Below are 25,268 nucleotides of genomic sequence, written 5' to 3'. Positions count from 1 at the left end.
GATGCCCTCTGAGCACGTGGAGACATTGATGGTCGATGTCACTCATGGTTTTGACACCAAAACTGGTGAAGTGAACATGGTCGACTACAATGAGCAAGTAAAAGTGGTCTACCCTAGAGCCGAAGAGGAGCTTATAGATTTCCTGAACAAGTGTAAGTTCAAAGATTATGAGGTTATGCTTTACCCCTAATGCAACTCAGTCTTTGATAAGCAAGGTGCCAAACAGGTGGAAAGAATCAAACATTGGGCTTACAAACCAAGGAGGTCTGATAAACAAGACAAGCAAGGAAGGTTTATTTTCGATAAGAGAGGAGCCCTCACAGAGTACAAAAAAGTAATAACTAAGTCCCATCATCCAATGTTCCTGTAGGTGAATGGGTCAGGCCTACAAAGAAAACTAATATTGATCAACGCAAATGGCAATAAATCAAAGTTGGTACGGGGTCATCGTACCAATATAACTCAAAAGTCTCAAAGAAATATTCTTATATTTCTAATAAGTACATGGGCAAGAATCAAATGACCAAGACGCAACGTCGGAGACATCAACATAATAGGAAAGTTGCCTTGGAGGCAGGAAGTTCAACTAAGGGTGGTACTGTTCAAACCACTAATGAAGGCCAGTCTAGCAGAAGACCTGTGAAACAAAGGATATTCCTCCCTGTACAAATTGTGGCAATGCCTAGGGAGAAATGACCCATAAATGACCAAAATGAGCACATGGCTAATGATAACTTCGATTCTGGCTTAGAACTTGGGTAATACATCATTTGTTACATGACCTTAGTATTACTAATTGAGTATGATACAATTACCGAAGTAACCAACGAAGAAGATAATGAATTGACGAAAGAACCGTTGAAGCACAAACCCTTATGCTATTATATAATGAAAGATTGTTCCGTCGAAGAAGACAAGGCCATATTTGAGCAGCCTGATATGTCGATGCAACAACATCTAAAGCCTTTATTTATAAGGGTTAAAATTGAGAATGTAGGCATACACAAGGTTCTATTTATGGTGGAGCCTGTAACAACATAATGCCTCACCCCTTGCTGGAAAAAATTGGAAAATACAACACATATTTACAGCCTCACAACATGATCTTGTTGAGTTATGAGAGGGAAACTAACAAAACCCTAGGGATCATTCGGGTAGAAGTGGTCGTAGGAATAACCTCTAAACCTATTTTATTTGTTTAGGGTTTAAGGAATGAATCCATGGAGTGGGGGCAGTCTGTTTGACTATGCATCAGCGCATCCCCATTTGGAAACTTGATGACATTGTCGAGAACATAGAGGTTGATCAGAGTTACATTTTGGCATATGTGAATCATATCGACAGGAGTAACTTTGACAGAAGATTGGCGAGCATATCTCCATGTACTCCAGTTGGAACTGGATTTTCCTTCCTAAGAGATGATGTCTACTACTCAATTAAGTTACACCCCACTCATAGGTTTATGTGGGAATATGAGACAACAAATGGGCATAATAAATGATCTGACTCAAAAGACATTAATGCACGAGTCAAGCTAACATGCTTGAATTTTGGCCTATGTGGTTGAGAATAAACTAAAAGAGGCCCTAAAGGATGTGTCCAACCAAAGGTCGTTGTCAAATCCATAACAGTTAAAACTGTAAAAGCTGGCCAAAATGGCCAATAAACAACTTTAGAAAGTCGCAGGCTCGATTGCATCAATGAAGATGAGTTGTTGGGGTTTGAAAATGACCCGATGACTTCAACCAAAACAATGCAAGCTTAGGATCCTTTAGAAGAGATAAACTTAAGGGATGGGACGATCAAACGACCAACCTATATTAGTTCCAAAATCAACCTAAGCCTAAGAATACAAATAATTAAAATGCTGTAAAAGTTTAAGGACTGTTTTGCCCAAGATTACGATGAGATGCCCGAGCTTGGCCGATAGTGGGTAGGGTTAAAGCTGCTTATTCAATTTGACAAAAAACCAATAAATCAGATGCCAATAAGTTTTGCACCAAAGGTCATGTTGGAGATTAAGGCAGAGATCGAACGACTTCTAAAATCTAAGTTATTTAGGACCTCAAAATATGTCAAATGGTTAGCAAACATTGTCCTTGTGATTAAAAATAGTAAACAATGGTAATGAGGCCAAATTTACAATAGTCTTAATAAATTAAAGATTAGAAATGACCAAAAGCATTATTATTTTTTTTAGGTCCCATCAAGAATAATCAAAGTATTTTAGAGTGTATTTGAATGAGGTAATTGAGAATCATTAAAGAATTCTAAATTTTACATAATTCAAATGATTCAACTGAAATCCCATTCATTTTTAAATTTTTTTGTTAGGACGAAGTATTAAAATGATTTATTGTTAAATTTTTGGGGTCATTTTTATAAATTTAAAATATAAAAAATAATAATTTATATTTTTTGAAAATCTTAAGGGACCAATTTGTAAAGTTTAAAAATTATTAAAAAAACTATTTGTAATTTTGTAAAACATTTTGGGGTAAATTTTAAATTGTTATAAAATATGATAATTATCTTCCAAATTTTAAAAAATTAATAATAAATAATTTAACATTCTATACAGTGAAGAAATAATTTAAAATTTTTTTTTTATGGATGTCATTTGAAATTCGTTAAATTTAATTTGAATAAAATATTTCATAAATTTATATCATTTTAATAACTTTTCATATTTATTATCCAAATAATAGATAAAAATTAATAATAAACAATTTAACATTTTATATATTCTATATATTGAAGAAAGAATTTTAAATTCTTTACTTTTTATGTCATTTAAACTTTTTTAAATTTAACTTACAAAAAATATTTACTAAAATTTATATCATTTCAATAATTTTTATGCTTTTTATCTAAATAATCATTTCAAATTTCCTAAAGAAATAATACTTTTCTTAAAATGTCATATCTATATTTTAGTTGTATATGTATCTGTAATTTTTTTTTTCCAACTAGAATTTGGGGGGAGTATTTTCTTCACGTTTGTTGCTGATGTAGTTCACGTTGACGTTTCGATTTTTCTGTTGTATTTTCCATCTTCCGTGTCTTACAAACCCAAGACCATGACTTTTCTTTGATTAAACACTATCACAACTTCAAAAAGGAAATTGTAGCGTCTCATCTCTCAACACAACTATGGAGAATAATGATTCATCACTTGTGGAACAATCTCTTCTTCAGGTTCCACTTTCTCTCAACTACATTTTTCTTCAAATATTATACTTGTTATGAAATGTTTTTCCACTAATTTTAATACCTTAAGGATTTACAATATTGCTTGTGATGAACAATTGGTTATTTTGTATCTGAAGGATGAAGAGAGCAGCCAATACACAGGAGATGGTTCAGTTGACTTTAAAGGGAGGCCTGTTCTCAGGCACAATACTGGAAATTGGAAAGCTTGTCCATTTATTCTAGGTAACTTTTTTTTTCTTTTCCTTTCGTTTATTTAAGAAAGATCTCGAGATTAAGGAATTGGATATAAATATGGTGTTGCGTAAAACATTATGGCGGAATTTGTTGCATGTGGACTTGATCGTCCTTGTTGTTTCACTTATGTATATCAAGTAATGTATCTGGTGTGTTTAACATTTTTTACAGGCAATGAATGTTGCGAACGTTTGGCATATTATGGCATTGGATCAAATCTTGTTACCTATCTCACTCACAAACTACATCAAGGAAATGTCTCTGCTGCAAGAAATGTCACCACTTGGCAAGGAACTTGTTATCTTACACCACTCGTTGGAGCCGTTCTAGCTGATTCTTACTGGGGGAGATACTGGACTATTGCTGTTTTTTCTGCTATTTATTTCATTGTAATCGTTACATACTAATAAGCCTTTATTCTCATAGTTTAATGATTCTCCACTCACATCTCATTCTTGTTATAGTGCATAAAAAACATGCAAGCATTGTATCAAGGTTTCATATTTGCATAAGATTTATGTGCTAAGTCAAGAAATATGGACTAAAGAAAAGCAAATTTTGTCAAAGAAATTTGGAAAAACGATGATATGAAAACCTACTTTGAATGTACTATCATCCAAATTTCTTCCTTCCATGATTGCATTGATTTGATTATACTATATATTGAAGTTTTTAACATTGAATTAAGGTGTTCTTTTGATTGAATATAATTTCCAATGAATGTGTTCTTTTTGTTTGAATTTGTATCAGCATGTTGGTATTCTTTGTCATCATTTTCTTCTGCGCATCTTTTGCTTCTTTAAACTATGTTGTTTTAATATCTTCCCTTACATGTTTCAATCTATAGTAACATAGTTGTTTCATGCAGGGAATGTGTACATTGACTCTTTCTGCATCGGTTCCGGCATTGAAGCCTGCAGACTGTTTTGGTTCGGTGTGCCCTCCAGCTACTCCAGCACAATATGCTATCTTCTTATTTGGTCTCTACCTGATTGCACTTGGTACCGGTGGTATTAAACCATGCGTATCATCTTTTGGGGCGGATCAGTTTGATGATACTGATCCTCAAGAACGGATTAAGAAAGGATCCTTTTTCAACTGGTTTTACTTTTCTATCAACATTGGTGCCTTTGTATCTAGCACTTTTATTGTATGGACTCAAGAAAATGCAGGCTGGGGTATCGGATTTGGCATTCCTGCTTTATTTATGGGATTAGCTATAGGAAGCTTCTTTTTAGGCACGCCCCTCTACAGATTTCAAAAACCAGGCGGAAGCCCTATTACAAGAATGTTACAAGTTGTTGTAGCATCTTTTCGGAAGCGGCGACTGGTTGTCCCTGAGGATAGTAGTCTCTTGTACGAGACACCGGACAAGAGATCTGCGATTCTTGGAAGTAGGACACTGGAACATAGCGATGAGCTAAGGTAATTGTTTAATTAACTTTGAGTTTACTATTAACTTGTCCAAGTAATAGTTGGTCGGTCCACTGATGTTCTTCGATGTCTATTGTTTTGATGAAGGTGTCTCGACAGAGCAGCTATAGTGTCTGATGCTGAGAGGAAAAGCGGTGACAATTCTAACCTGTGGAGACTTTGCACTGTGACACAGGTGGAGGAATTGAAAATATTGATCCGAATGTTTCCAATTTGGGCTGCTGGAATTGTTTTTAATTCTGTTTATGCCCAGCTGTCCACAATGTTTGTGGAACAAGGAACTATGATGGACACAAGTATTGGTTCCTTCAAAATTCCTCCAGCCTCACTCTCGTGTTTTGATGTGATAAGTGTTATTTTTTGGGTTCCCGTCTACGACAGAATTATAGTTCCAATTGCACGGAAATTCACTGGCAAAGAACGAGGCTTTTCAGAGTTGCAAAGAATGGGAATTGGCCTTTTTATTTCAATCTTTAGCATGTTAGCAGCAGCTTTTGTGGAGATTAAGCGTCTTCAGCTTGCACGAGAGCTCGAGCTTGTTGATAAACCTGTCGCTGTACCTATTAGTGTATTATGGCAAATACCTCAATATTTTTTATTTGGAGCAGCAGAAGTATTTACAAATGTGGGGCAACTTGAGTTTTTCTATGACCAATCTCCCGATGCAATGCGGAGTTTATGCACTGCTTTCTCGCTTTTGACAACTTCATTTGGAAATTACTTGAGCTCTTTCATTCTTACTGTTGTAACTTACTTCACTACACAAGGCGGAAAACCCGGATGGATTCCGGATAACTTGAACAAAGGTCATCTTGATTATTTTTTCTGGCTTCTAGCTGGGCTTAGTTTCTTAAATATGTTGGTGTATATAGTTTCAGCCAATAAGTACAAGAAGAAAAAAGCTTCTTAGGATTTTCCAGGCATTGATTTGGACTAGAGTGTAGAATCATGTTTTGATGTTTTCTTCGGTCATTGTCTTGATTGTTCTGTATATAACATATGAATATTCTATTGTAACTAGTGTGATACCCGTGCGGACGCACGGGTACCCGTTGTGGCCTTATTATTTTGTTCAATAGTGATATTATTGCAGAGGTAAATGTTCTAAAAATAAATGTGTAATATATTTAAAAAAAATTGAATAGGTTCGGCCAAAGTTTGAGATATTTTGATCGATAAACATCATTTTCTCGTTAATATTTAATATTTCAATCAGTAACTTCATGTTCCCGCTAACATTTAATATTTTGATCAGTAATTCATGTTCTTGTTAATATTGAATATTTTATTCGGTAACTTCATGTTCCCGTTAATATTCAATATTTTGATCAATAATTCATGTTCCCGCTAAGATTTATTATTTTGATCAGTAACTTTGTATTCCCGTTAATATTCCAAATTTGTTCCCATTAATATTCAATATTTTGATCAGTAACTTCATATTCCCGTTAATATTCATTATTTTGATCAGTAACTCCGTGTTCCCGTTAATATTCCTTATTTTGATCAATAACTTCGTGTTCCCGTTAATATTCTAAATCTGTTAATAGTCGTGTACCAATATTTAATTAAATGTGTTAATATATATATATATATATATATATATATATATATATATATATATATATATATATATATATATATATCAGTATCATATAGCGTGTACCATATAAGTACCCGTGTGTATTCATACTGTATTATTTCATATTTAGATCAAATTGACCCGTTAAAATTTTAATTTTAATATTTTGATAATTTTATATTATATATAGATAAATATATATTAGACACAATAATAACTAATTTATTAATTTACTAAATAAATTAGACTCGAATTTTGAAAAATAAAATTTCGTTAAAAAATAATAATTAATAAAATATGATGATTAAGTTTAGAAAATATTTATAGTTATTTAAATAAAAAATCATTAATTTTGTAAAATGTTAACCCCATATCCATCTTTGCGTAAATCACATACATAATTGGAAGACTGAATTGGGCAAATGATTGTCTGAAATTGGAGAACATAAGTATACTGCATTATAAATAAAGTAGTGTTTGACATATGATGTTTAACATGATCAATCACAATAGAAAACACAAGCAAGACAACAAAATTAATAATTATATATTATAGGGTTAAATATGTTTTTGGTCCCTATAAATAACCCAAAATCTTGTTTTAGTCCCTATAACATTTTCGTTCAAAGAATGATCCTCATAAAGTTTTCTGTCTCTAATTTTGGTCCCTGCCGTCAACTTTCATTAACGGAAGCTGACGTGGCACGCCACGTGGAAGACAGTTGGGCAAAAATTTTTAAAACACATTAGATTGAGGGGGTTTAAAACCTCCAAACATTTTAGAAACAAAGTTCTCACAGACATTTCATCAAACACCTTAGATGCACCATTTAAAATTGCAAATTCATTAACAAATTTCATTAAAGCCTTCACAAATTCAAACCTGTAAACAATACAAACCGAACCAATACCCGCATCTCATATGATTTAGATACCCAAGTGTCAAGATCTGAGGTTTTGCATCATGGATTAACGCCCGGGGATTTTCAGATTGTAATTCCGCCAGAAAGAACTGCAATCTATGGAGACAAAGGATGGAGACTTTCAATGTTGAAAGCAGTAGAGAATGTGGTAAGATATCCATCCCTCCCCCTCATGATATAGGATATGATCTTTCACTTGTTTAAGGAATAAATTGTAAATAAAAACACCTTTTTGCTCTTCCTCTTATTCAACGTATTCTATTTGATTACAATAACTGGCAATTTTTACAGTTGCAGGGAAGAAGTCGCTCATTATGCTTGGTGGCAGATGATAGTGTGTATTTACCTCTTCTCGTGGCAAAGCTTTCAGAAGCACCACATGTTATATCATCTTTTCCAGGGCTGAAGGAAAATGGACTCCAATATATGCAAGCTGCTGTCAGTGCAAATAATCTGTCACCTAATTGCATAAAAGCGGGTGAAAAAGTTAACCATGCATGATACAAACCAGAGTCGAACTTACCTAATTCCACTTGCCTGGCATGGCTTTAATTTGTATGAACATGCATTTTAATTTAAGTGCTCTTAGAAATGTATCATAATAGATAACTTCATTCATGCCTATGTAGCATACATGAAATATTTAAATGACTTTCCCCATGAACAAAGAGGCCCATGTATCATAGAATTGAACTGAAGTGATTAATCTAGCAAACAGAGTGTTACTTTAATATGTTTTATATGAAACATGATTGCATATGAAATAATAATATAAAATTTCTTTTCAAATGCTTTATTTGGCTATTGTACGCAAATGCAAATGTGATTGTGTTTCTTTCTTGCTAGTAATAAACCTTGTGTAAATTTGATAATTATTTTTGTCATTCATATATGTTTATTGGTTTTGTTTTAGTTTTTATATTTGGAATTATTTATTTTTATTTATTACTTTGGGATTTTAGTCTATAGCAGATTATCTTATTCTGGCTTAAAATCGGAATTACTTATTAGTGTGTTTAACTTTGGTTCTATAAATAGATTTTCAGTGTAAATATCTGAGATGCTTTTGAGTTGCTATGATTTCTGAATATCTATGTTTATATGTTTGATCTGTAGGTTGACCTGTTAATAGCAGAACCTTTCTATTTTGGACAAGATGGCATGCTTCCGTGGCAGAACCTGCGGTTTTGGTATATTTCATTAGCTACTGGTGTAACCATTAACTTGATTTGCTATATCATATATGCCATGCTTTAATAAGTCTAAAGTATTCATTGTGTGTTTTATTTTGGGCGCTACTCCACATTTTGTTGCCTGCCTTTACTCAATTTTTTTAGGAAGGATCGTACAACACTCGAATATATGCTCTCTGAAGATGCTATAATAGTTCCCAATAAAGGAATTTTGAGGGCTTGTGCCATTTATCTTCCTGTAAGTTATAATATCCATAAATTTGTGAAGGCTTTAATGAAATTTGTTAATGAATTTGCAATTTTAAATGGTGCATCTAAGGTGTTTGATGAAATGTCTGTGAGAACTTTGTTCCTAAAATTTTCTGGGTTTATTTAGAGGATGTTTAAAACCCCCTCAATCTAATGCGTTTTAAATTTTGGCCAAGCTGTTTTCACGTGGCATGCCACGTCAAATTCCGTTAAGGAAAGTTGACGGCAGAGACCAAAATTAGAGACGGAAAACTTTATGAGGATCATTCCTTGAACGAAAATGTTATAGGGACTAAAACAAGATTTTGGGTTATTTATAGGGACCAAAAACATATTTAACCCTATATTATATAAATGATTGGTTGTTGGTGAACAAATCTACATGTTAAGTGATTATATACATGAACTCAGATGATCTCAAGTAGAAAATATGTGTGCAGCATAGTATCAAAACAATCCATCACAAGTCCCAGTGCAAAAGGTGGATGGAACAAACACTTTGTTTATTTTCATTCAATTCAGCAGATACACATTTATCTCATTCTTAGCAGAATACAATACAAGCATGATCAGTTAGACACTACTTCAAAAATACTGTATTTCAAAGAAAACTAAGTAGAGAATCTTGTAAATGAAATGTCACCAATGATCCAATTAATAATTTTAGAAATTAATTCTGTCCTAATGTAAATTATGAATAAATGTAAGAATTAACTAATATCCGGGCGGCCAATCATATCTGTATGTGTCATCCTCCTTGGAAACCTTGGTGGCAGCCTCAAGACCATAAAATATTCTATCTCAATGGGTAAATGAGTCGCCACAATCACGATTTCTCGCTGTTTCCTGTGTTCTGCAATAATGTACTCGAGTAACTTTACACCTTCATCATCTAATGCAACTGAAGGCTCGTCTAGCAACCAAATGGAGCGATCAATTGCGAGCAGTCAGGCAAGTTGCAATCTTCTCTGCTGGCCACTTAAAAGCATCTTTGGCTTTTCCTTGGCCAATTTTTCTAGTCCCATTATCTCTAGTGCAGGCATGGCTTTCCCTTGCTTGCCTTCAAGAAGTTCAAACCACTGAATATTTTCTACAATGGTGAATTTTTCTTTAATTGCGTTCTTGAGGGAGATCCAGTTAAGCTGATGCTTATACTGTTGGAAGATTAGAGATTTTTGAATGTCATGTGGCCATTCCAAAGAATTTCACCTGCAGAAGGACCGGAAAACCTGAATTAGAAATTGTAATGGCCAACATGAATGTAATTGTAATTGTAGATGACAATTGTAATTTCATAAATGTAATGACCATCATTCACCACATTATTCTTCAATGTTATCATAAATTACAGATAAAGCGTCTTCCCTGATTAATAAATTTCATAAAGGGATTTACATAAGCCTTGCAACGTGAGCAACGGACCTATATTAGCATTAGATATTCATAAGTTATTACACCAAAATTCTATTAAAAAGAAACATTTTAGAAATAACAAAGCACGAAGTACACAAACTTTATTCTATAATGTATATCTTCCACTACAGACATACAAACTATGATTTGAATACATTAATTATCGGCTCAACAGTGACCACCGATCTTCTTAGTTCAAGCATAAACAGTTTAAAATACTTGAAAATTGAAAGAAGAGAAATACTTTTAACATTCTCTAAATAAATACAAGCAAAAATAAGAAAGACACGGCAAGTTACAATATGAACAAAGAATTCCGAAGGCTGTCAGTTCATGAATCCTTAAAACATCATCAGACATTTGCCAAAGATAAAGATAAATTCCAATTTTTAATTTACATAGATAAGACTAATAACATGTGAAATGCACGTAAGTCACCCTACTAAATGAATGCTCCATAATATTAAAAAAATAGATAATGGTAGAACTTCAAAAAATACTACGCACAACTATAGAAACTTCAAAGGAATAATCATTGGTACTTGAATGGGATCCTCGGATGGGTGTGAAAGCGCCAAAGGTTGGACTAACATAGCCAACTGCATTCCTGATGTTGTCAAGAGATCAGCAGTGAAAGGAGTCTGTTTCATTCAACAAAAAGAACAAAGCAAATGAAAGAAAATCAATATGAAATAACAGAAATCTAAACATTTTCAAAATTGAAATAACCAATTTCAGAAAATCACTGTAAGCCCCCAATTACTCTCACATTCAATCACCATTTTTAAAACAACAGCTGCCCCAACTTGATTCTCCTTTACATCCGCAGATACCATAATCTGATGTTGCGGCCCAACATCAGGACGGTTTTCAAACCACCTGCAGGATTTAACATCAAAGCCGCCGCAGTATTCGCCATTAGCTTTAACCCGGTTATCTCCATACGAGTAGTAACTGCAACATCTTTCTGAATCAAATTTCTAAACATAAACAATACTGCAACACTCGAAGATATTTCCTCCATTGCCTTTTAGCAATAACCTAATTCCCAATTACCCTATAAGCTCCTAACCTTTAAAATCATTTTTCCCCTTTTATCTTAAGCTTTTTTTCTATGATATTTAGTTGCAATCAGAATCAAAACATCGAGAATTCTCCTATGACAAGAAATTTAAAGGGTTCAGAAATCAATCTCCTAGAAAAGTCAAATGACTGAAACAAAAGTCAAATTTTCAGCTTTTAACATCAAAATCCAAAATTTGAAAAAGAATTCTTATAGATCCTTTTTGAATTCACATGTTCTAAGCTTCTACTGTTCATCCTATGAATCATGCAATTGATTATTCAAGAAACAATGATCAAAAAGCTCATATACAAACCCAATTGATAAAGTTAAAATTTGAAACACATTTGACAATCAACAATTTTTTCATATTTTGCTATGCTAAAGTACTATAGCGCGCCACTGTTTAACAACATTTTGTACTAAATAGCTTGATGTTCAAGTCAACTCAATCATTAAAGAAAGACTAACCGATACAGCGCAACAATTAACTTACTTACGATTGAAACAATGTGATTAAGATCTATAACAGAAAGAGTAAGATCTTCATTCCACCCAAGATTAACATCCCTTTCAATATTATATATATATATATATATATAATGTTTAATTTTGATGCATTATCACCGTAAAATCTTGTACTATTACTTAATCATGCATTGCTGCATCACACAATTTGTACAGCATACTTATCTTCATCATCACTGTCATCAAAATCGTCACCCACTACATCGTCGCCACCCATCCCGCCAAATTGCTGCAGCATAAAAAACAATTAGGATAAAACAACATTAATAAGAAAGGGTTAAAACTCAGAACCACATGAAAGACATTTCATTTCTATGTGAGGAGTAAAATATGAACAAATTATAACGGTTCGTTTAATGACTGAAGGATCATAACACATACCAATGCCAAGGTGAATAATCATGCAAGCATATCTTGTAGAGAAAAATTTGTTGCATCACCAAAACATGACCTGCTGATTTCATGCCATTTTGAATTACTGCAAATAATTGTGACGAATTTTATTAAAAGAGGAATTTGTTTCTTGTATAGAAAAACACAATTTTTTGTAACTATAGAAAATCATTACTGAAGGATAGGGATGTCAACGGGGCAGATATTGTTCGGAGGATGCTTCTCCACTCCCCGCCCCGCCCCTAAATTTAGTCCCCATCCCCATCCCCAATCCCCGCCACGGGGGAATATTTCCCTCCATCCCCATCCCCACAGATCCCCACGGATATCCACGGAGATCGAATTTTAAGAAAATTTCTACACTTTTTGATCAAAACTATGACACTAGTATTTTGTTTTTTTTTTCCGTATTTTTTAAAACGCATATATTTGCGTCTTTATTTTATAAAAAAAATCAAAATACATCTTGCATCAATAATAAATAAAAAAAGCAAAAGAACTTGATGTTGCTAATATTTTTTATGTAAAAATAAATAAATAGTAACATAACTTCTTGCTACCGTGCTTCCACTAATTTACTACCACAATACCGATGTCGTCCAGCGCACGTGGTTGATTATGTGTGACAAATCTATAACTTCTAATGACTCTTCATTTTCTAATACATTGTAAAATTATATAATTATATAATATATAAAATATATAAATTAACATATATCTTCGGAGTCGGGGAATCCACGGGGACGGAGGATACTTTCCCAATCCCCGCCCCAAAGTGTTATCGGGGGAACTTTTCCCTCCATCCCCATCCCCGCGGGAAAAAAAATCCCCAACTTCGGATATCCGCACAGATATTCCCCACAGGGATCCCCATTAACAGATGCAATTGACATCCCTACTGAAGGAGTTATTATAAATCAAGTAAATGCAGGAAGAGGCACACTATTGGTCTTAAATCATGGCCATGTTGCTAAATAATTCCAAAAATACTGCTTGAACTTACTATATCTTTCTTAATCCTCTCAATCTCTTCTGGATATGATGCACCAAACTTTTCTACATAATACCGTGTATCCAAGCTCTCTTTTTAACCTGAGATAATAAACACATGCAGTTTAATCAACAAATGTATGTAGTTAATCACTTCAAAGTATGGAGGAACCATAAACAATGCAAAGTATATATCACACAAACCAGGAAATACCATTACGATATTTATGAAACTGTCATAGTCATCCATACTGCATAATTATATAATCCAAAACAGTCACAACACATATGCAATTTTAGAACCAAGTCACTGCTTATCCATGTCACAATTCAAATTCACTTCCAATACGATAAGAAGCCATCACTTCATACACAATTCTACACAAAAAAAAAATCCAATTCAAGCCAAATTAGTGAAAAACAAAGGCATGTACACACATCTAATTCAAGTTAGACCATTCAAAAACCGAAATCACCATATATTTGTATGCACAAATTCAAAAATTCAAACACAATGCCGGTTCCAATCACCTTTCCATGAGTATTCCCTCCATTTGCTAGCAGCTGCTACAGCTCTTTTTGCTCTTTCTTTGACTTCACCCTCTGCAAATATCAGCAAACATAAGAATTAAAAGACAAACCGCCACTTCCCACAAAATTCTGCTAACCAATCTGCATAACCACCACAAAAAGTTCCTGCAGAAAACAAAACTAAACAAAAACCAAAAGTCGGTTCAGCCAAAGTAAATAGTCTTTGTACCAAGATTCATAACACAACAATCTAACAATGAAGATTATAGAACAACAAAACATTGGTTGGAACTTGAAACATACCATATTGGAAAAGAACTTGCGACCGAGATCTCCTGAAACCCTAATCCCGTGGAAGGGTCGGATCTGGAAAAAAAGTCATGTTAATGAGAATTGACAATGGATAAGGTCAAAAATCATCAAGATAACAGCTGCAGAGCAAAAACAACCAAAACCCTAGTTCATCATTTTCCCAATTTTACAAACCCTTCAGAAATTATCAGAAGAACATTGTTCATCAAACATCAAAACCTCAAACACAGATAAATCCCAATATTCATAAAAAAACCTAAACAATTTGTTCATCATTTCCCTTAAAATCAAAACCCTTCAGAATCGTGAGAGAGGAAGAGAGATCAAGAACAAAAACCAGAAATACCTCACCCGAGATTCAGATTCGTAACTTTCGTCATCATCTTCATAGATCTTCAACCAACTCAACTCATTCATCTAAAATCGTTCAACATCGTTCATCACGAACCCAACAACATCAACATCACCATCATCGTGTTCATCATCGTCCTCAGCGCTCAACAGAACAAACCGTGTCAGGAAAGAATACAAATTGCATATGTAGGAAGAAGGAAGAAGGAAGAAGAAGAGGGAGAAGGAGGAAGAAGAGAGAAAGTGAAGGAAAGGACGAGAGAGAGAGAGGGAAAGAGTGTCAGAAGATATTTTTCTTTCAAATTTGTAAGAAGAAGAAGAAGAAGGTGGTACAAAGAAGAAGAACGGAGGAAGAGAGAGAAAGAAGAAAAAAGTTTGTGGATGAAGAAAGAGAAAGGGTTTTGAAAATTAAAAGTGATATGATGAAGTAAATGTGAAAAAGCATCAAAATAGGTTTGCTTTGGTTGATTTGGAAACAAAAAGAGCTACGTGACATCAGCGTTTTGTTTATTCCTGACAACCAAAGGCAAAATTTAGTAATTATGTAGTTGTAATGGAACAAAGTGACATCATCGGTTGGAAAAAGTAAATTTTGGACAACAAATACCCCTATTTTAGACACATGGCAGATATAGAAGCAGGGACATAGTGGTGTTTTCCAGAACCATTTCCCTTCTTATATTATAGATTATGTACTTTCTTTCACTTGCAAAGGAAAATCTGTGTTATGTCTGGTTCAAAACAATCTATTCCCCATCTCGTGCTATGTAAGTTTGCTTGCTGCTCATTTATGTCAATTATAGGTAGTTAATGATCCTTCTCTACACTACAATTGTTGCATTTGTAAATCTCAGCATGTTGAAAAAATAATTCTAGATAATTAAATTATTAGTATAACAAAAATACATCAAACCAATATATAATTTTTTTTTATAAGCAAGAGAATTTGCGAACACAAGGGATACTCAACCCACAACAATCTCTTGACTTCCTTTTTTCCTATTGAACAAAATATCATTCCTAATTAGCCAAATAGCCCTGACTATAAATAGGGAAGGGTTAAAATGTTAGCAAGTAATATTTCCACCAACTGAGCTACAACTTTTCATTGAAACTAAATACTTTTTATTTAATTTAGTTATTAACATTTTAACTGTACATTATTAACGTTTTTTAACTGTATATATTATATAAACTAACGTATATTACTATAGTATAGTATATTAACTGTTTATTTTAGTGTAGTAGATAACGTCTATTATTTTAGTATAGTATATTAACTATATATTTTGGTATAGTATATAACGTTTATTATTTTTATTTATATACTGTAATATACATGTACATTACTAACGTTTATATGCTGTTTATATATTTTATTTATATAACGTTTTATTATTTTAGTATAGTATATAACGTTTATTATTTTGTTTATATCTTTTATTATAGTATATAATAAACATTAGTTTATATAATATATTTTAGTATAGTATATAACGTTTATTAATTAATATAATAATAAAATTAGTTAAAAATTTTAAACAATAATTAATATAATAATAAACGTCAGTTTATATACTGTACATTACTATACAAAAATGTAGTATATAAAAAAATTTAAAATGTTGATTTATATAAAAAACTAGTGCGATACCCGTGCATGCGCAAGGGTACGTGTTGGTGCCGTGTCATTTGGGTCAACTAATAGTTATTTGTCTACCTTAAATTTTTTAAAATATTTTTGATGTTTTGATAAATATTTATTTGAATATATTGGAATTATGCATACCACGGGTACCCGTCGGTCTTGCGCATTGGGTTTTATGGCACTTAAATAAAATAGGGAAAATGAATATATATGTGTAAGTTAATATAATAAGTTAAGATAGTTTAAATAGGTTAAAAATATATGTTGGGCCTTATAGTTTGTTAATATATGTAAGTTAATATGACATTAAAGTTTATTGGGCCTTAGATGGTTAGCCTTGGGGCAGAATACCTAATTTAATTGTTAGACCTAATATGTTAATAGGCCCACAAAAGAATCCTATTATTGTTATTGTTACATAATGTTGGCATTTAAAATTAAAGAAACGTTGGATTTCATAACTCTTCAACGTGTTGGCAATCAAAGGTTGTGTCTTCTTAAGTCTGTGTTTGGCATTGTTTCTGTAAGAAGTGCAGGTTCCGGGGATAAGTTTGAAGAACAAAATGTCACAACCAAGAAGGTATGCTCTTCGAATGAGATATGTGCATGTGTTACTGTTTATGTTGTTTGCAGAGTTTATTAGAAGATATTCATCCATTTAGAGGTCGCAATGTTGTTTTTATTTTAGTTCACCCGATCGGTTGGAGTTGCAAACACCATGGGAGCGGCTCACAGTTGAGAGGATTCTGAGTGGGTCACATGAGAATGAGGATGTTATGGAGGAATGGAAGAAACAACATGAAAGATTGAATCTTGTCGAAGAGGCTGCCAGTGTTGTCGAAAATAAACGGTAATCTTATAGTTTTATTTATTTTTTTGCCTTGAATTCCATTTAACCTCCACAAAATTGAATGTGTTTCCCGATTAATGTGTTAGAAGTTAGTTTAATGAATAGTATGTATGTTATTCTGTTGAAGGAATGATGGAGATGGGATAGGAAGTTCTGTGGGATTATCAGATACTGCTGATTTGAATGAATACATAATGATATCTTCTGATAGTGAGAGGTAAAGTTTATTTATAAGTGATAGGGAATATATTATAGTTATATCTTCTGTTGTTGTGTTGGAATTTTGTTTTAAATGTGGTGTTAATTTCAGGGAAATGAGTCCTATACAGGAGGAGCTGCAAGAAGCATACTGGACTCGTGAAGTTCGTGATGTAAAGAAGTTTTGCTCAAATGTTATGGTAAGCAGTGTGCAAAGTCTATAGTTGTTGGCACAATGGTGTTATACACAGAAGTAATGTAACTGATATTGTCTGTCAATGAGTGCAGCATATTCCTGCAGAAATAGTAGACAAATGTGGACTTGCTGGAATGGCAGAGATTTCCCTCAATGATGTGGACAACGGGTACCCATATGAGTGCAATGTGAAGAAGAGGCCAAAAAAAAATGAAACATATTTGTATGGAGAATGGTTTGATTATGTAAGGGCAGCTGAATTGAAAGAAGGAGATAAAGTGCACTTTGTGATTTATTACATGCCAATGTTAGATATTATGGTTACAGTCGAGCGCAGTGGTGATCGTTGAGAGAGCTGTTGGTTACGCAATGTTTGTGGTGGATGTATAGGACTGTTTTTTGGCAGTTTGGTTTGTAAGGGAATTATCGTTTTTTTGTTGTTGTAATGGTGTATGTGAACAAAGATTAACAGTTATGGTACTATGTATGGTTTTAAATTAAATATTATCAAATTTGGTTTTAATCTGCCATGGTTTTATATGCATAATTGATTAGCAATCTGTTTTTAAATTAAGTATTGCTTATTATAAGTATTGAACAGGATTTCTATTAAAATTGATCAGAATAGGGTTCCTAATTTCATTATTGTTGGTATAATTAGGGGTATGTGTCCTGTAAATGGTAGGCTATTAAAACCAAATGGTGAACATACAACAATGGACTTATGAATTGTTTAAAATCCAATTTAATAGGAGTATATTTTAAAGAGTAGTATGGTAATATTAAATGGTTATAAAATAGTTGTAATGTGTTATATTATATTGGGATGTGAAAGATCAATTGGGTTATGGGCAGTTAATGTTTTTCGTGTGGAATATAAAGAAAAAGAAAACTGTTTTGAAGTGATGTAAATGCAAAGAAGACTAATTGAACAATTGCATTGAATTCTATTGGACTGTGGAAAAGTTGCAGGTATGTGAAGAGTCCATTTAGAGTGTTATATAAGTAATGTGTAGGAAGTTTGAAAACACTAAAAACTGAAGCAGTCATCATTACTCTGCAACCAATAGTGTAAGTCGTGAACTTCTGAAAAGATGGAAGGAAGTGTTGATCAAACAATGACAGGTAAAGGTAAACATATGATTTGAATGGTTGTTCTGTTAAATTTTGAGTTTAAAAGTTATATATGGTTGCATGCAGGTGAAGAAAACTCGGTGAACCAAATGGCTATGGAGAAAGCTGTCACTTGTGATAACTCTGTGTATGTTTGAATTAGCTTATGTTGAGTATACTTTTTTATGCTTGAATTTAGAATGTTTGATAAGACATTTATTTATTCACCATGTTCTTTGTTTCTATTATGTTTCAGATGCCATGAACCGGATGGTGAGGATGTTATTTGCCATGCAGAGCAGCCTGCTAAGTTACGATATTGTATCTGGAAGCAAGATGTGGCTAATGGGAAGATGGCTCAGTCATGTCTTCTTGTAAGTTATTATTCGTTTTAAGCTTATTGTCTTTCCCTATCAGTTAATGGGATAATGTAATGTTGTTTTATATTAATATTGCAGGAAATTCCTGAGCATATTGTGGCAAGTCGCTGGCTCAATGGAGCAAGGTTTGTAGATTTGGTTGACTGGGAAAGAGAAGTCAGGTATGAATGTGAAGTTCATCATACCGAAAAGGGTCAGATGTTCTTAGGGCGTGGTTGGTACAAATTTGCCAAGGAAAGGTGCCTGCTTGATGGAGACTGTATGGGTTTCAGCATTAAGGATCCCGTCAGCAAGGAGATACTTGTAACAATGTTGAAAAATTGAAAACTGATTTAAAAGTTTGTTATAAGTATCTATCTATTAAACATTTTGTAATTCCGTGGTGGAATTAGCTCCACCTTTATATTAATATATATGATTTTGGTATTTAGATGTTATGCTATAAATATATTACCTCTGTTACTTGCATTACTAATATGCTGTTAGTAATATATAGTACTGCTGTTACTTGCATTACTAATATGCTGTTAGTAATATATATTACTGCTGTTATCGATTTACCGTGATTAATTTTTAAAACTTAGACATTGTTAAAAACCTCTTTATACACAACATTTATAGTTTTCCCCCTGAATTACTTTTCTTCATCATGTATCAGTATTTTGATTCCCTTTTTTGTTGTTACTCTTGACAATGTTTTGGTAAGTACAAACCAACGTTATCCAATGACTGTCGCTGTGATTTGTTGATTGTCATAGAATAGGAAACCATAATAGGGAACTGTCTCCTATTCAGTTTGAATGGCCATGTTTCGTGTCAATGTTAATACCTCAACTGAATGCCATATGTAAGATGCATTTATGGCACAGTGTACAATATCTGCCTCTGGGTACGACAGGTAAAATCTGTCTGATATCGCTACCGAAAACAACAACCTTTCCACCAAATACATCAGTTGAATTTTTGTTTGCACTCATAACATCTTTCAAAGTTCTGTCAAGCGATTCTATTGCATACTTATGCGCCATTGGTGGCTCATCCCATATTATAAGCTTTGTCTGTCGTAACATGTCTGGAACAAAATTCTTGTAAGTTATTATTACACATATATATTGTTACCTCCTGAAAGTAACAATATCAATTCCAACTACAATTTTAAACTGTATGAAATCTACAATATAAAACTGTATGGATTCACATTACTCAAGTGATAACAGCTGTTATGAAACAAACAGATATAATATTTATGGGGTATGTTGGAAAGTTGATTGGGATGAGGCAATAACTGAAGCATTATCTGCTATATACTTTATACAATGCAAATGGAAGGTCTTGTCATTATAATTTCAAAACGTTATCTGCTATTATAACAGTCCTTATTAATGAGAACATGAATGGACATTAACATATTTCTAACTCTCATGTGTACCTTTATTTAACTCAGTAGGTGATCCCATTCAATCCATACAATGTCAAAAATTTGAAGAGAATACATACAATGTCATATGCGCAACTATACTAATTTTGATTATTTATAACATTCAACGGAGCATTTTGTCGGTGCATGCTAGTTGTGTGGACTTCTCAGTAAAAAGCCAACTCATTTTCACGCGAGTAACTCTTGAATAAGGATTATGTGTCTTTTACCCGTGTAGTCGTAACCAAGATTGCTAGTTTGTATATTGGAAAAGACTAAAAAGCAGACAATGTCATAACAGTTGAATAAATGATTAAGGAAAAACAGAAAAGTCTTATATTAAGATAACAGAAACATACTTACAAGTCTGATTTGTTTATGTGGCAAATAAAACAAAAAACAAATAAAGTGGAAAGGAAATAAAACATGTCCACACCATAAAACAAAAACACACCCAACATAATTAAAATTATGCAGGAACTACTAATCTATCTTCTCTATTTTTATAATTTTCTTTAACTTGTTTGATGAAAGTTCTCCATCACACGTGGCATCCGAGGTTGTTGACTCGCTTGATGCGCCTGGAAAGTGTCTTTTTCCAGTAGGAGTAAGTGGATCTGTGCTGTGCGTTGAACTCACATCAAGATCCTGTTACATAAGTGAACAAACATCACACAATTAATATTTAACAGTACATTAAAAGTGGAGTACATTTGAGTACAGTAAACGTCCTTACGACGACAAAATTAGGTTCGGATGGAACATTGGTCATTACTACGACAGCAGGATGTTTTATCTACAAATCATTCGAAACATAGTACAAAATCATAATATGCGCAAAGTCAGTTTACAGTGATTTTAATTTGCATAACACATGCAAAGATTAAATTCAAATACCTCATCTGTGTCAAACTAATCAGCAAGCTCTTTCACAAAAGGGTCATTCTTCAATAGCATAACGACAGAGGCATTCTTCCAACGTGGTTGCCACTTAACTTTGAAAGCCATCTTGCAATCCAACTTCTGATCCAATGCAAGTGGGAATTCCAACGGATCATGAATGCCAGCCTGAAGGAGATTGCAAGACAAAGATCAGTTAACTCTGGCATAATTGTCTATGTTTTTCCAACGGTATGTAAACAGAAATACCTTAATCATTGTATGACGCAGCTGAGAAGCAGACAATCCCAAAAGTAACTCACACTCTCGGTCCCAAAATAAAAAGTTACAGCTATTCCCGGCATGAGTAACCTCAATCTCAATCTTATACCTACATTCACAGTATACATAGCGCACTCAAAAAGGTCATGTTCAGTACCTTGACAATCACACATATAAATGAAATAACATAAAACATGTGACAAGGATGTTAACCTAAAAATCTCTGCCTCAAAGAAATGTCCAGCCTCACACTCAAACGGAGCTCTGTCACCACGCGCAATACATGAGCAAGCATGACAACCACGATAATACCAGCCATACGGAGAGGCAACCAGCATTTTAGTTTCTCCCACAGTCGAACAAAATGTAATCTGCAATTATGGAACCAAAAGATAATACAATACACAGTCAAATGCAACGGAAAAATGGAAATATATACTAAATCAGAATAAATGGACAACAACTTCCAAACATACAGTTCTGAGTTTTATAATATCCCCAATAGGCATTACAACAGCCTTTGAAAGCAATTTCTGTACAGGAGTCATCTGTTGATTTTCAGAGTTCTGTGCTGAAAGCTGTGAATTGGAACCCTCCTGGCCAGACAACGTAATCATGGAATCCTTCGGAAAATTGTCAAAGGAAGACAGTAATGTAACAATCACATTGCATAAAAATTAAAACCACACAAGAGCAAATCCAGGGAGCATACCTTTCTATAAACTCTTTCATCGGCAGTAAATCAGTATTCAGACCAAGGACGGTAACATTAAACGTGTTTGTCACGGACAGTGGAAACTTACCTATTCAAATAGAATGTTACATAACCATCTGTATCAAAATACAAGGATATCTAACACCAAACCTGATCAATTACTAACCCTGTTCCTTGACTTTAGCATATTGAATCATGACAAAAATAGGACCAGAATCATCTTCGCGCTCCTGCTTGAACTTCATGAATTGTTCAGCATAGGATTCCCAAAGCGTGCAATTAATAGTAGTCTCACTGAAGAAATAATACAAACCATGTCATCTAGATAGTCACATAAGATATGTTCGATAAATTATACAATAAATATGAAACAAACCCCCCGTCACGCAGCATCATGTTAATCTGCTGCTTCCGGGCACCTGATGTTGTCTGTGAATACCCAATACTTTCCACCATACCAATGACATCTAAAACACATACAGGCAAAAAAACACTAAAATGAAACAACATATAAAAAACAAAACCAGTCAAACAGGATAGAGATAAAATATTCTACCTATTAGCATATCCTTGTTAAAGTTGCCGTTTATTATATCAGTAAATTTAGTAAACACCAACGGCTTTGGAGGTATTTCAGCGTTGTTATCATCCGTAACCGTAGTGCCAGCAGTAAACTTCAACATAAACTTATGAGACGAAGGTCTGAAAGCCGCAACATTAGCCTGAACCTTAAAATTGGAAACAGTGTAACTATGATCCAAGACCATTTTTTCAGAAAAAAGAGATACATGAGGTGCAGGAACAACAACATGTATGTCTCCACCCTGGAAAAAATATTAAAATCAAACATACAACAAACCAGAAACAATATATGTAAAAACAACCGAACAATTCACTTCATTACCGATACATCAACAAAGATCATCTCAAAATGCTCCCTCTTGTTTGAAACAACTGTCTATTTGTGGTGCACACGAACAGAAACTTTCCAAAGTTCTTTGCTGTCATTGATGTCACATATTTTTGCTAATGGTCGTGCCATATTGAACCCTGGTATGATACTGCAGAAAATTGTAGCCAACCAATACCATAAATAAAAAAACCATGTAGGAGTTACAAACTCTTCATTCCACTCTTCATTACATAACCATAACCGATGCTGAACCTGAATGGAAAGAAGCATATAAAGTCCTCATTAAGCATAGAAGCTGCATGGACAAACTGAACTTAATACCAATTATATGAGACATCAATGGTGGAATATGGAAGCATAGAAGCTGCATGGACAAAGCGAACTTAATGCCAATTATATGAGACATCAATGGTGGAATATGGAACAACAATTACACATGACGCATCAGGAAGAAACAAATACTGCTGTAAGACTAAGCCACTTGGCAGCACCACACAGAAAGTTCAAAAAGATAGAACTTTCTTATATTATAGATGTTAAAAGTATTTTTATGTTAGTAATGCAATAATTAAAAAATGTAGTTTATAAAAATGTTAAAATGTTAGTTTATAAAAAAAATGTAGTTTATAAAAAAAATGAAGTTTATAAAAAATAATTAATTAAAATAAAATAAATAGATAATGCAATAATTAAAAAATTGAGCAATAAATATTTAAAGTATATATATTAATGTTTTTAAAGTGTATATATATATATATATATATATATATATATATATATATATATATATATATATATACATAATGTTTTTAATATATATATATTTACATATATTTATTTTATAAACTAATATATATATATATATATATATATATATATATATATATTAAATAATAAAACGCTAATTAAAAAATACAGTTAAAACGTTAATAGCTAAACTAAATAAAAAGCATTTAGTTTCAGTTGTATCTCAGTTGTTGGAAATGTTGCTTGTTAACATGTCAGTATCAAGTTCAAATCCTGGGTGTGGCAAAATTTGTAATTGGTTTGGACATCGTATATTTAACCCAATAACCAAATAAGAATTATGTAGTTTTTCCTTGTCCTCGTCAACATAGCAGAGGCGCACAATAAAAGATGATCACAAACATTATGAACAAAAAATTATCCACCACCCCTTCCCACTCAAAGATAGATAATCAAACCTTCTTAGCGATGCGGCAAATAATGAAGAGATGATGGTGAGTCTCACTTGGACCAAATCATAAGGGACAAACAAGATTATGCACTATTAAAATAACTCCTCTTTTAGCAAGCTCATCTCTTGTTTGCAATCTATAATGGAGCAGGCTCCTCGCAAAGATTTGAATATTTGCCGGAGCGATTGATTTCCAAATACACTTCAAAGAAGACAACAACTTTGTGCTATAAACCGAATTCAGAGTCCCACAAGCACCTAATATGTCAAAAGCAACATATAAATAACTATGTTTCGTCAAACCAGTTCAATTGATAGCCGTACAAGGACATCAAAAACATGGGTGCGTATAATTCACCAGAGTTATTATTCTCGGATAGCGAAGCGGCATATTTTTTGTTGACTTTTTAAAATTGACTATTTTATAGACCAAATATATAAATAATCTATAAAAATAAAACAACCCCATAACATATTTGTAAAAATCAAATAATCAAATAATAATGGGGTAATAAAATAAAAAAATTGTATTTTTAAACACTAATAATGGATAGTTTTGTATTAAAATTTTGATCAAACAAAATCAAATAATAATGGGATAATAATCAAATAATAATAGGCTTCATTATTAATTGTATTTATCCGGATAAAGTTTTTTATTTATCTCATTTGATAAATAAAATTTTATAGTTGTACAACTTTTTACAAGTACGTAGAGCTGTCAAAATGAGTTAGCCCATATGGGCTGGTCCGTTAGGCCCGAAAAATCATAGGACTTCGGCCTTAAAATTAGAGCCCATATTTTTCAGGGCCTTTTTAGCCCAGCCCTAAAAAGCCCGCTACCCATTAGGGCTAGCCCATATGAGCCATGGGTAGCCCATCAAGCCCGAATAATTATAATTTTTTTTTAAATATTAATATTTATATTATCTTACTCCAAAATAGCATATTGATTTTTATCACTTCACTAAATTTTATCTCTGTTTTATTCAATCTTTCTCTTTTAAGTATTATACATTAATATAATCAATATTTTTTCATCGTATTATATTAGTTTTTCTCTTATAATA

At 33.0% G+C, this 25,268-nt stretch overlaps 2 protein-coding genes, 1 long non-coding RNA gene and 1 pseudogene across 5 annotated transcripts; 1 reads left to right on the top strand and 3 right to left on the bottom strand.

Moving 5' to 3' along the window:
* Window positions 1-3,024: 3,024 nt before the first annotated feature.
* Window positions 3,025-6,038, top strand: LOC131607674 (protein NRT1/ PTR FAMILY 8.3-like). The gene is made up of 5 exons (XM_058879652.1): window positions 3,025-3,198; window positions 3,330-3,435; window positions 3,619-3,836; window positions 4,316-4,872; window positions 4,969-6,038. The coding sequence occupies exons 1-5, from the start codon at window positions 3,154-3,156 to the stop codon at window positions 5,789-5,791; spliced, it is 1,749 nt and encodes a 582-aa protein (XP_058735635.1). The 5' UTR covers window positions 3,025-3,153; the 3' UTR covers window positions 5,792-6,038.
* Window positions 6,039-9,321: 3,283 nt separating this feature from the next.
* LOC131605673 (ABC transporter I family member 1-like) lies at window positions 9,322-10,038 on the bottom strand (annotated as a pseudogene).
* A 5-nt stretch (window positions 10,039-10,043) lies between these two features.
* LOC131602998 (uncharacterized) lies at window positions 10,044-15,068 on the bottom strand. 3 transcript variants are annotated; one of them, XR_009284215.1, is made up of 9 exons: window positions 14,405-15,068; window positions 14,050-14,112; window positions 13,747-13,926; window positions 13,430-13,593; window positions 13,229-13,317; window positions 12,214-12,310; window positions 11,011-12,061; window positions 10,749-10,882; window positions 10,044-10,250 (listed from the first exon to the last, which is right to left on the bottom strand). It is a non-coding gene; the product is annotated as an uncharacterized LOC131602998 (long non-coding RNA). The 3 variants fall into 3 exon arrangements; XR_009284217.1 differs by having other exon boundaries at window positions 10,784-10,882; XR_009284216.1 differs by having other exon boundaries at window positions 10,784-12,061.
* Window positions 15,069-21,985: 6,917 nt separating this feature from the next.
* LOC131605671 (uncharacterized) lies at window positions 21,986-23,129 on the bottom strand. The gene is made up of 6 exons (XM_058878002.1): window positions 23,067-23,129; window positions 22,644-22,911; window positions 22,464-22,554; window positions 22,254-22,381; window positions 22,085-22,175; window positions 21,986-21,995 (listed from the first exon to the last, which is right to left on the bottom strand). The coding sequence occupies exons 1-6, from the start codon at window positions 23,127-23,129 to the stop codon at window positions 21,986-21,988; spliced, it is 651 nt and encodes a 216-aa protein (XP_058733985.1).
* Between the last annotated feature and the right edge of the window lie 2,139 nt (window positions 23,130-25,268).

Source organism: Vicia villosa, linkage group LG5 (genome assembly GCF_029867415.1).
Source record: "Vicia villosa cultivar HV-30 ecotype Madison, WI linkage group LG5, Vvil1.0, whole genome shotgun sequence".
Lineage (NCBI taxonomy): Eukaryota > Viridiplantae > Streptophyta > Magnoliopsida > Fabales > Fabaceae > Vicia > Vicia villosa.
The sequence above is the reverse complement of the archived record's forward strand: the minus strand, read 5'-3'. Positions and strand labels throughout refer to the sequence as shown.

What these genes read in the sequence shown, in the direction of transcription:
- LOC131605671 (XM_058878002.1), bottom strand. Translation starts at nt 23,129, where the DNA reads ATGGCACGACCATTAGCAAAAATATGTGACATCAATGACAGCAAAGAA. An exon ending in AAGAACTTTGGAAAGTTTCT is followed by an intron (nt 22,912 to 23,066) that starts GTTCGTGTGCAC and finishes TATTTTTTCCAG; the next exon opens with GGTGGAGACATACATGTTGT. An exon ending in TAACAAGGATATGCTAATAG is followed by an intron (nt 22,555 to 22,643) that starts GTAGAATATTTT and finishes TATGTGTTTTAG; the next exon opens with ATGTCATTGGTATGGTGGAA.
- LOC131607674 (XM_058879652.1), top strand. Translation starts at nt 3,154, where the DNA reads ATGGAGAATAATGATTCATCACTTGTGGAACAATCTCTTCTTCAG. An exon ending in AGCTTGTCCATTTATTCTAG is followed by an intron (nt 3,436 to 3,618) that starts GTAACTTTTTTT and finishes CATTTTTTACAG; the next exon opens with GCAATGAATGTTGCGAACGT. An exon ending in TTTCTGCTATTTATTTCATT is followed by an intron (nt 3,837 to 4,315) that starts GTAATCGTTACA and finishes TGTTTCATGCAG; the next exon opens with GGAATGTGTACATTGACTCT.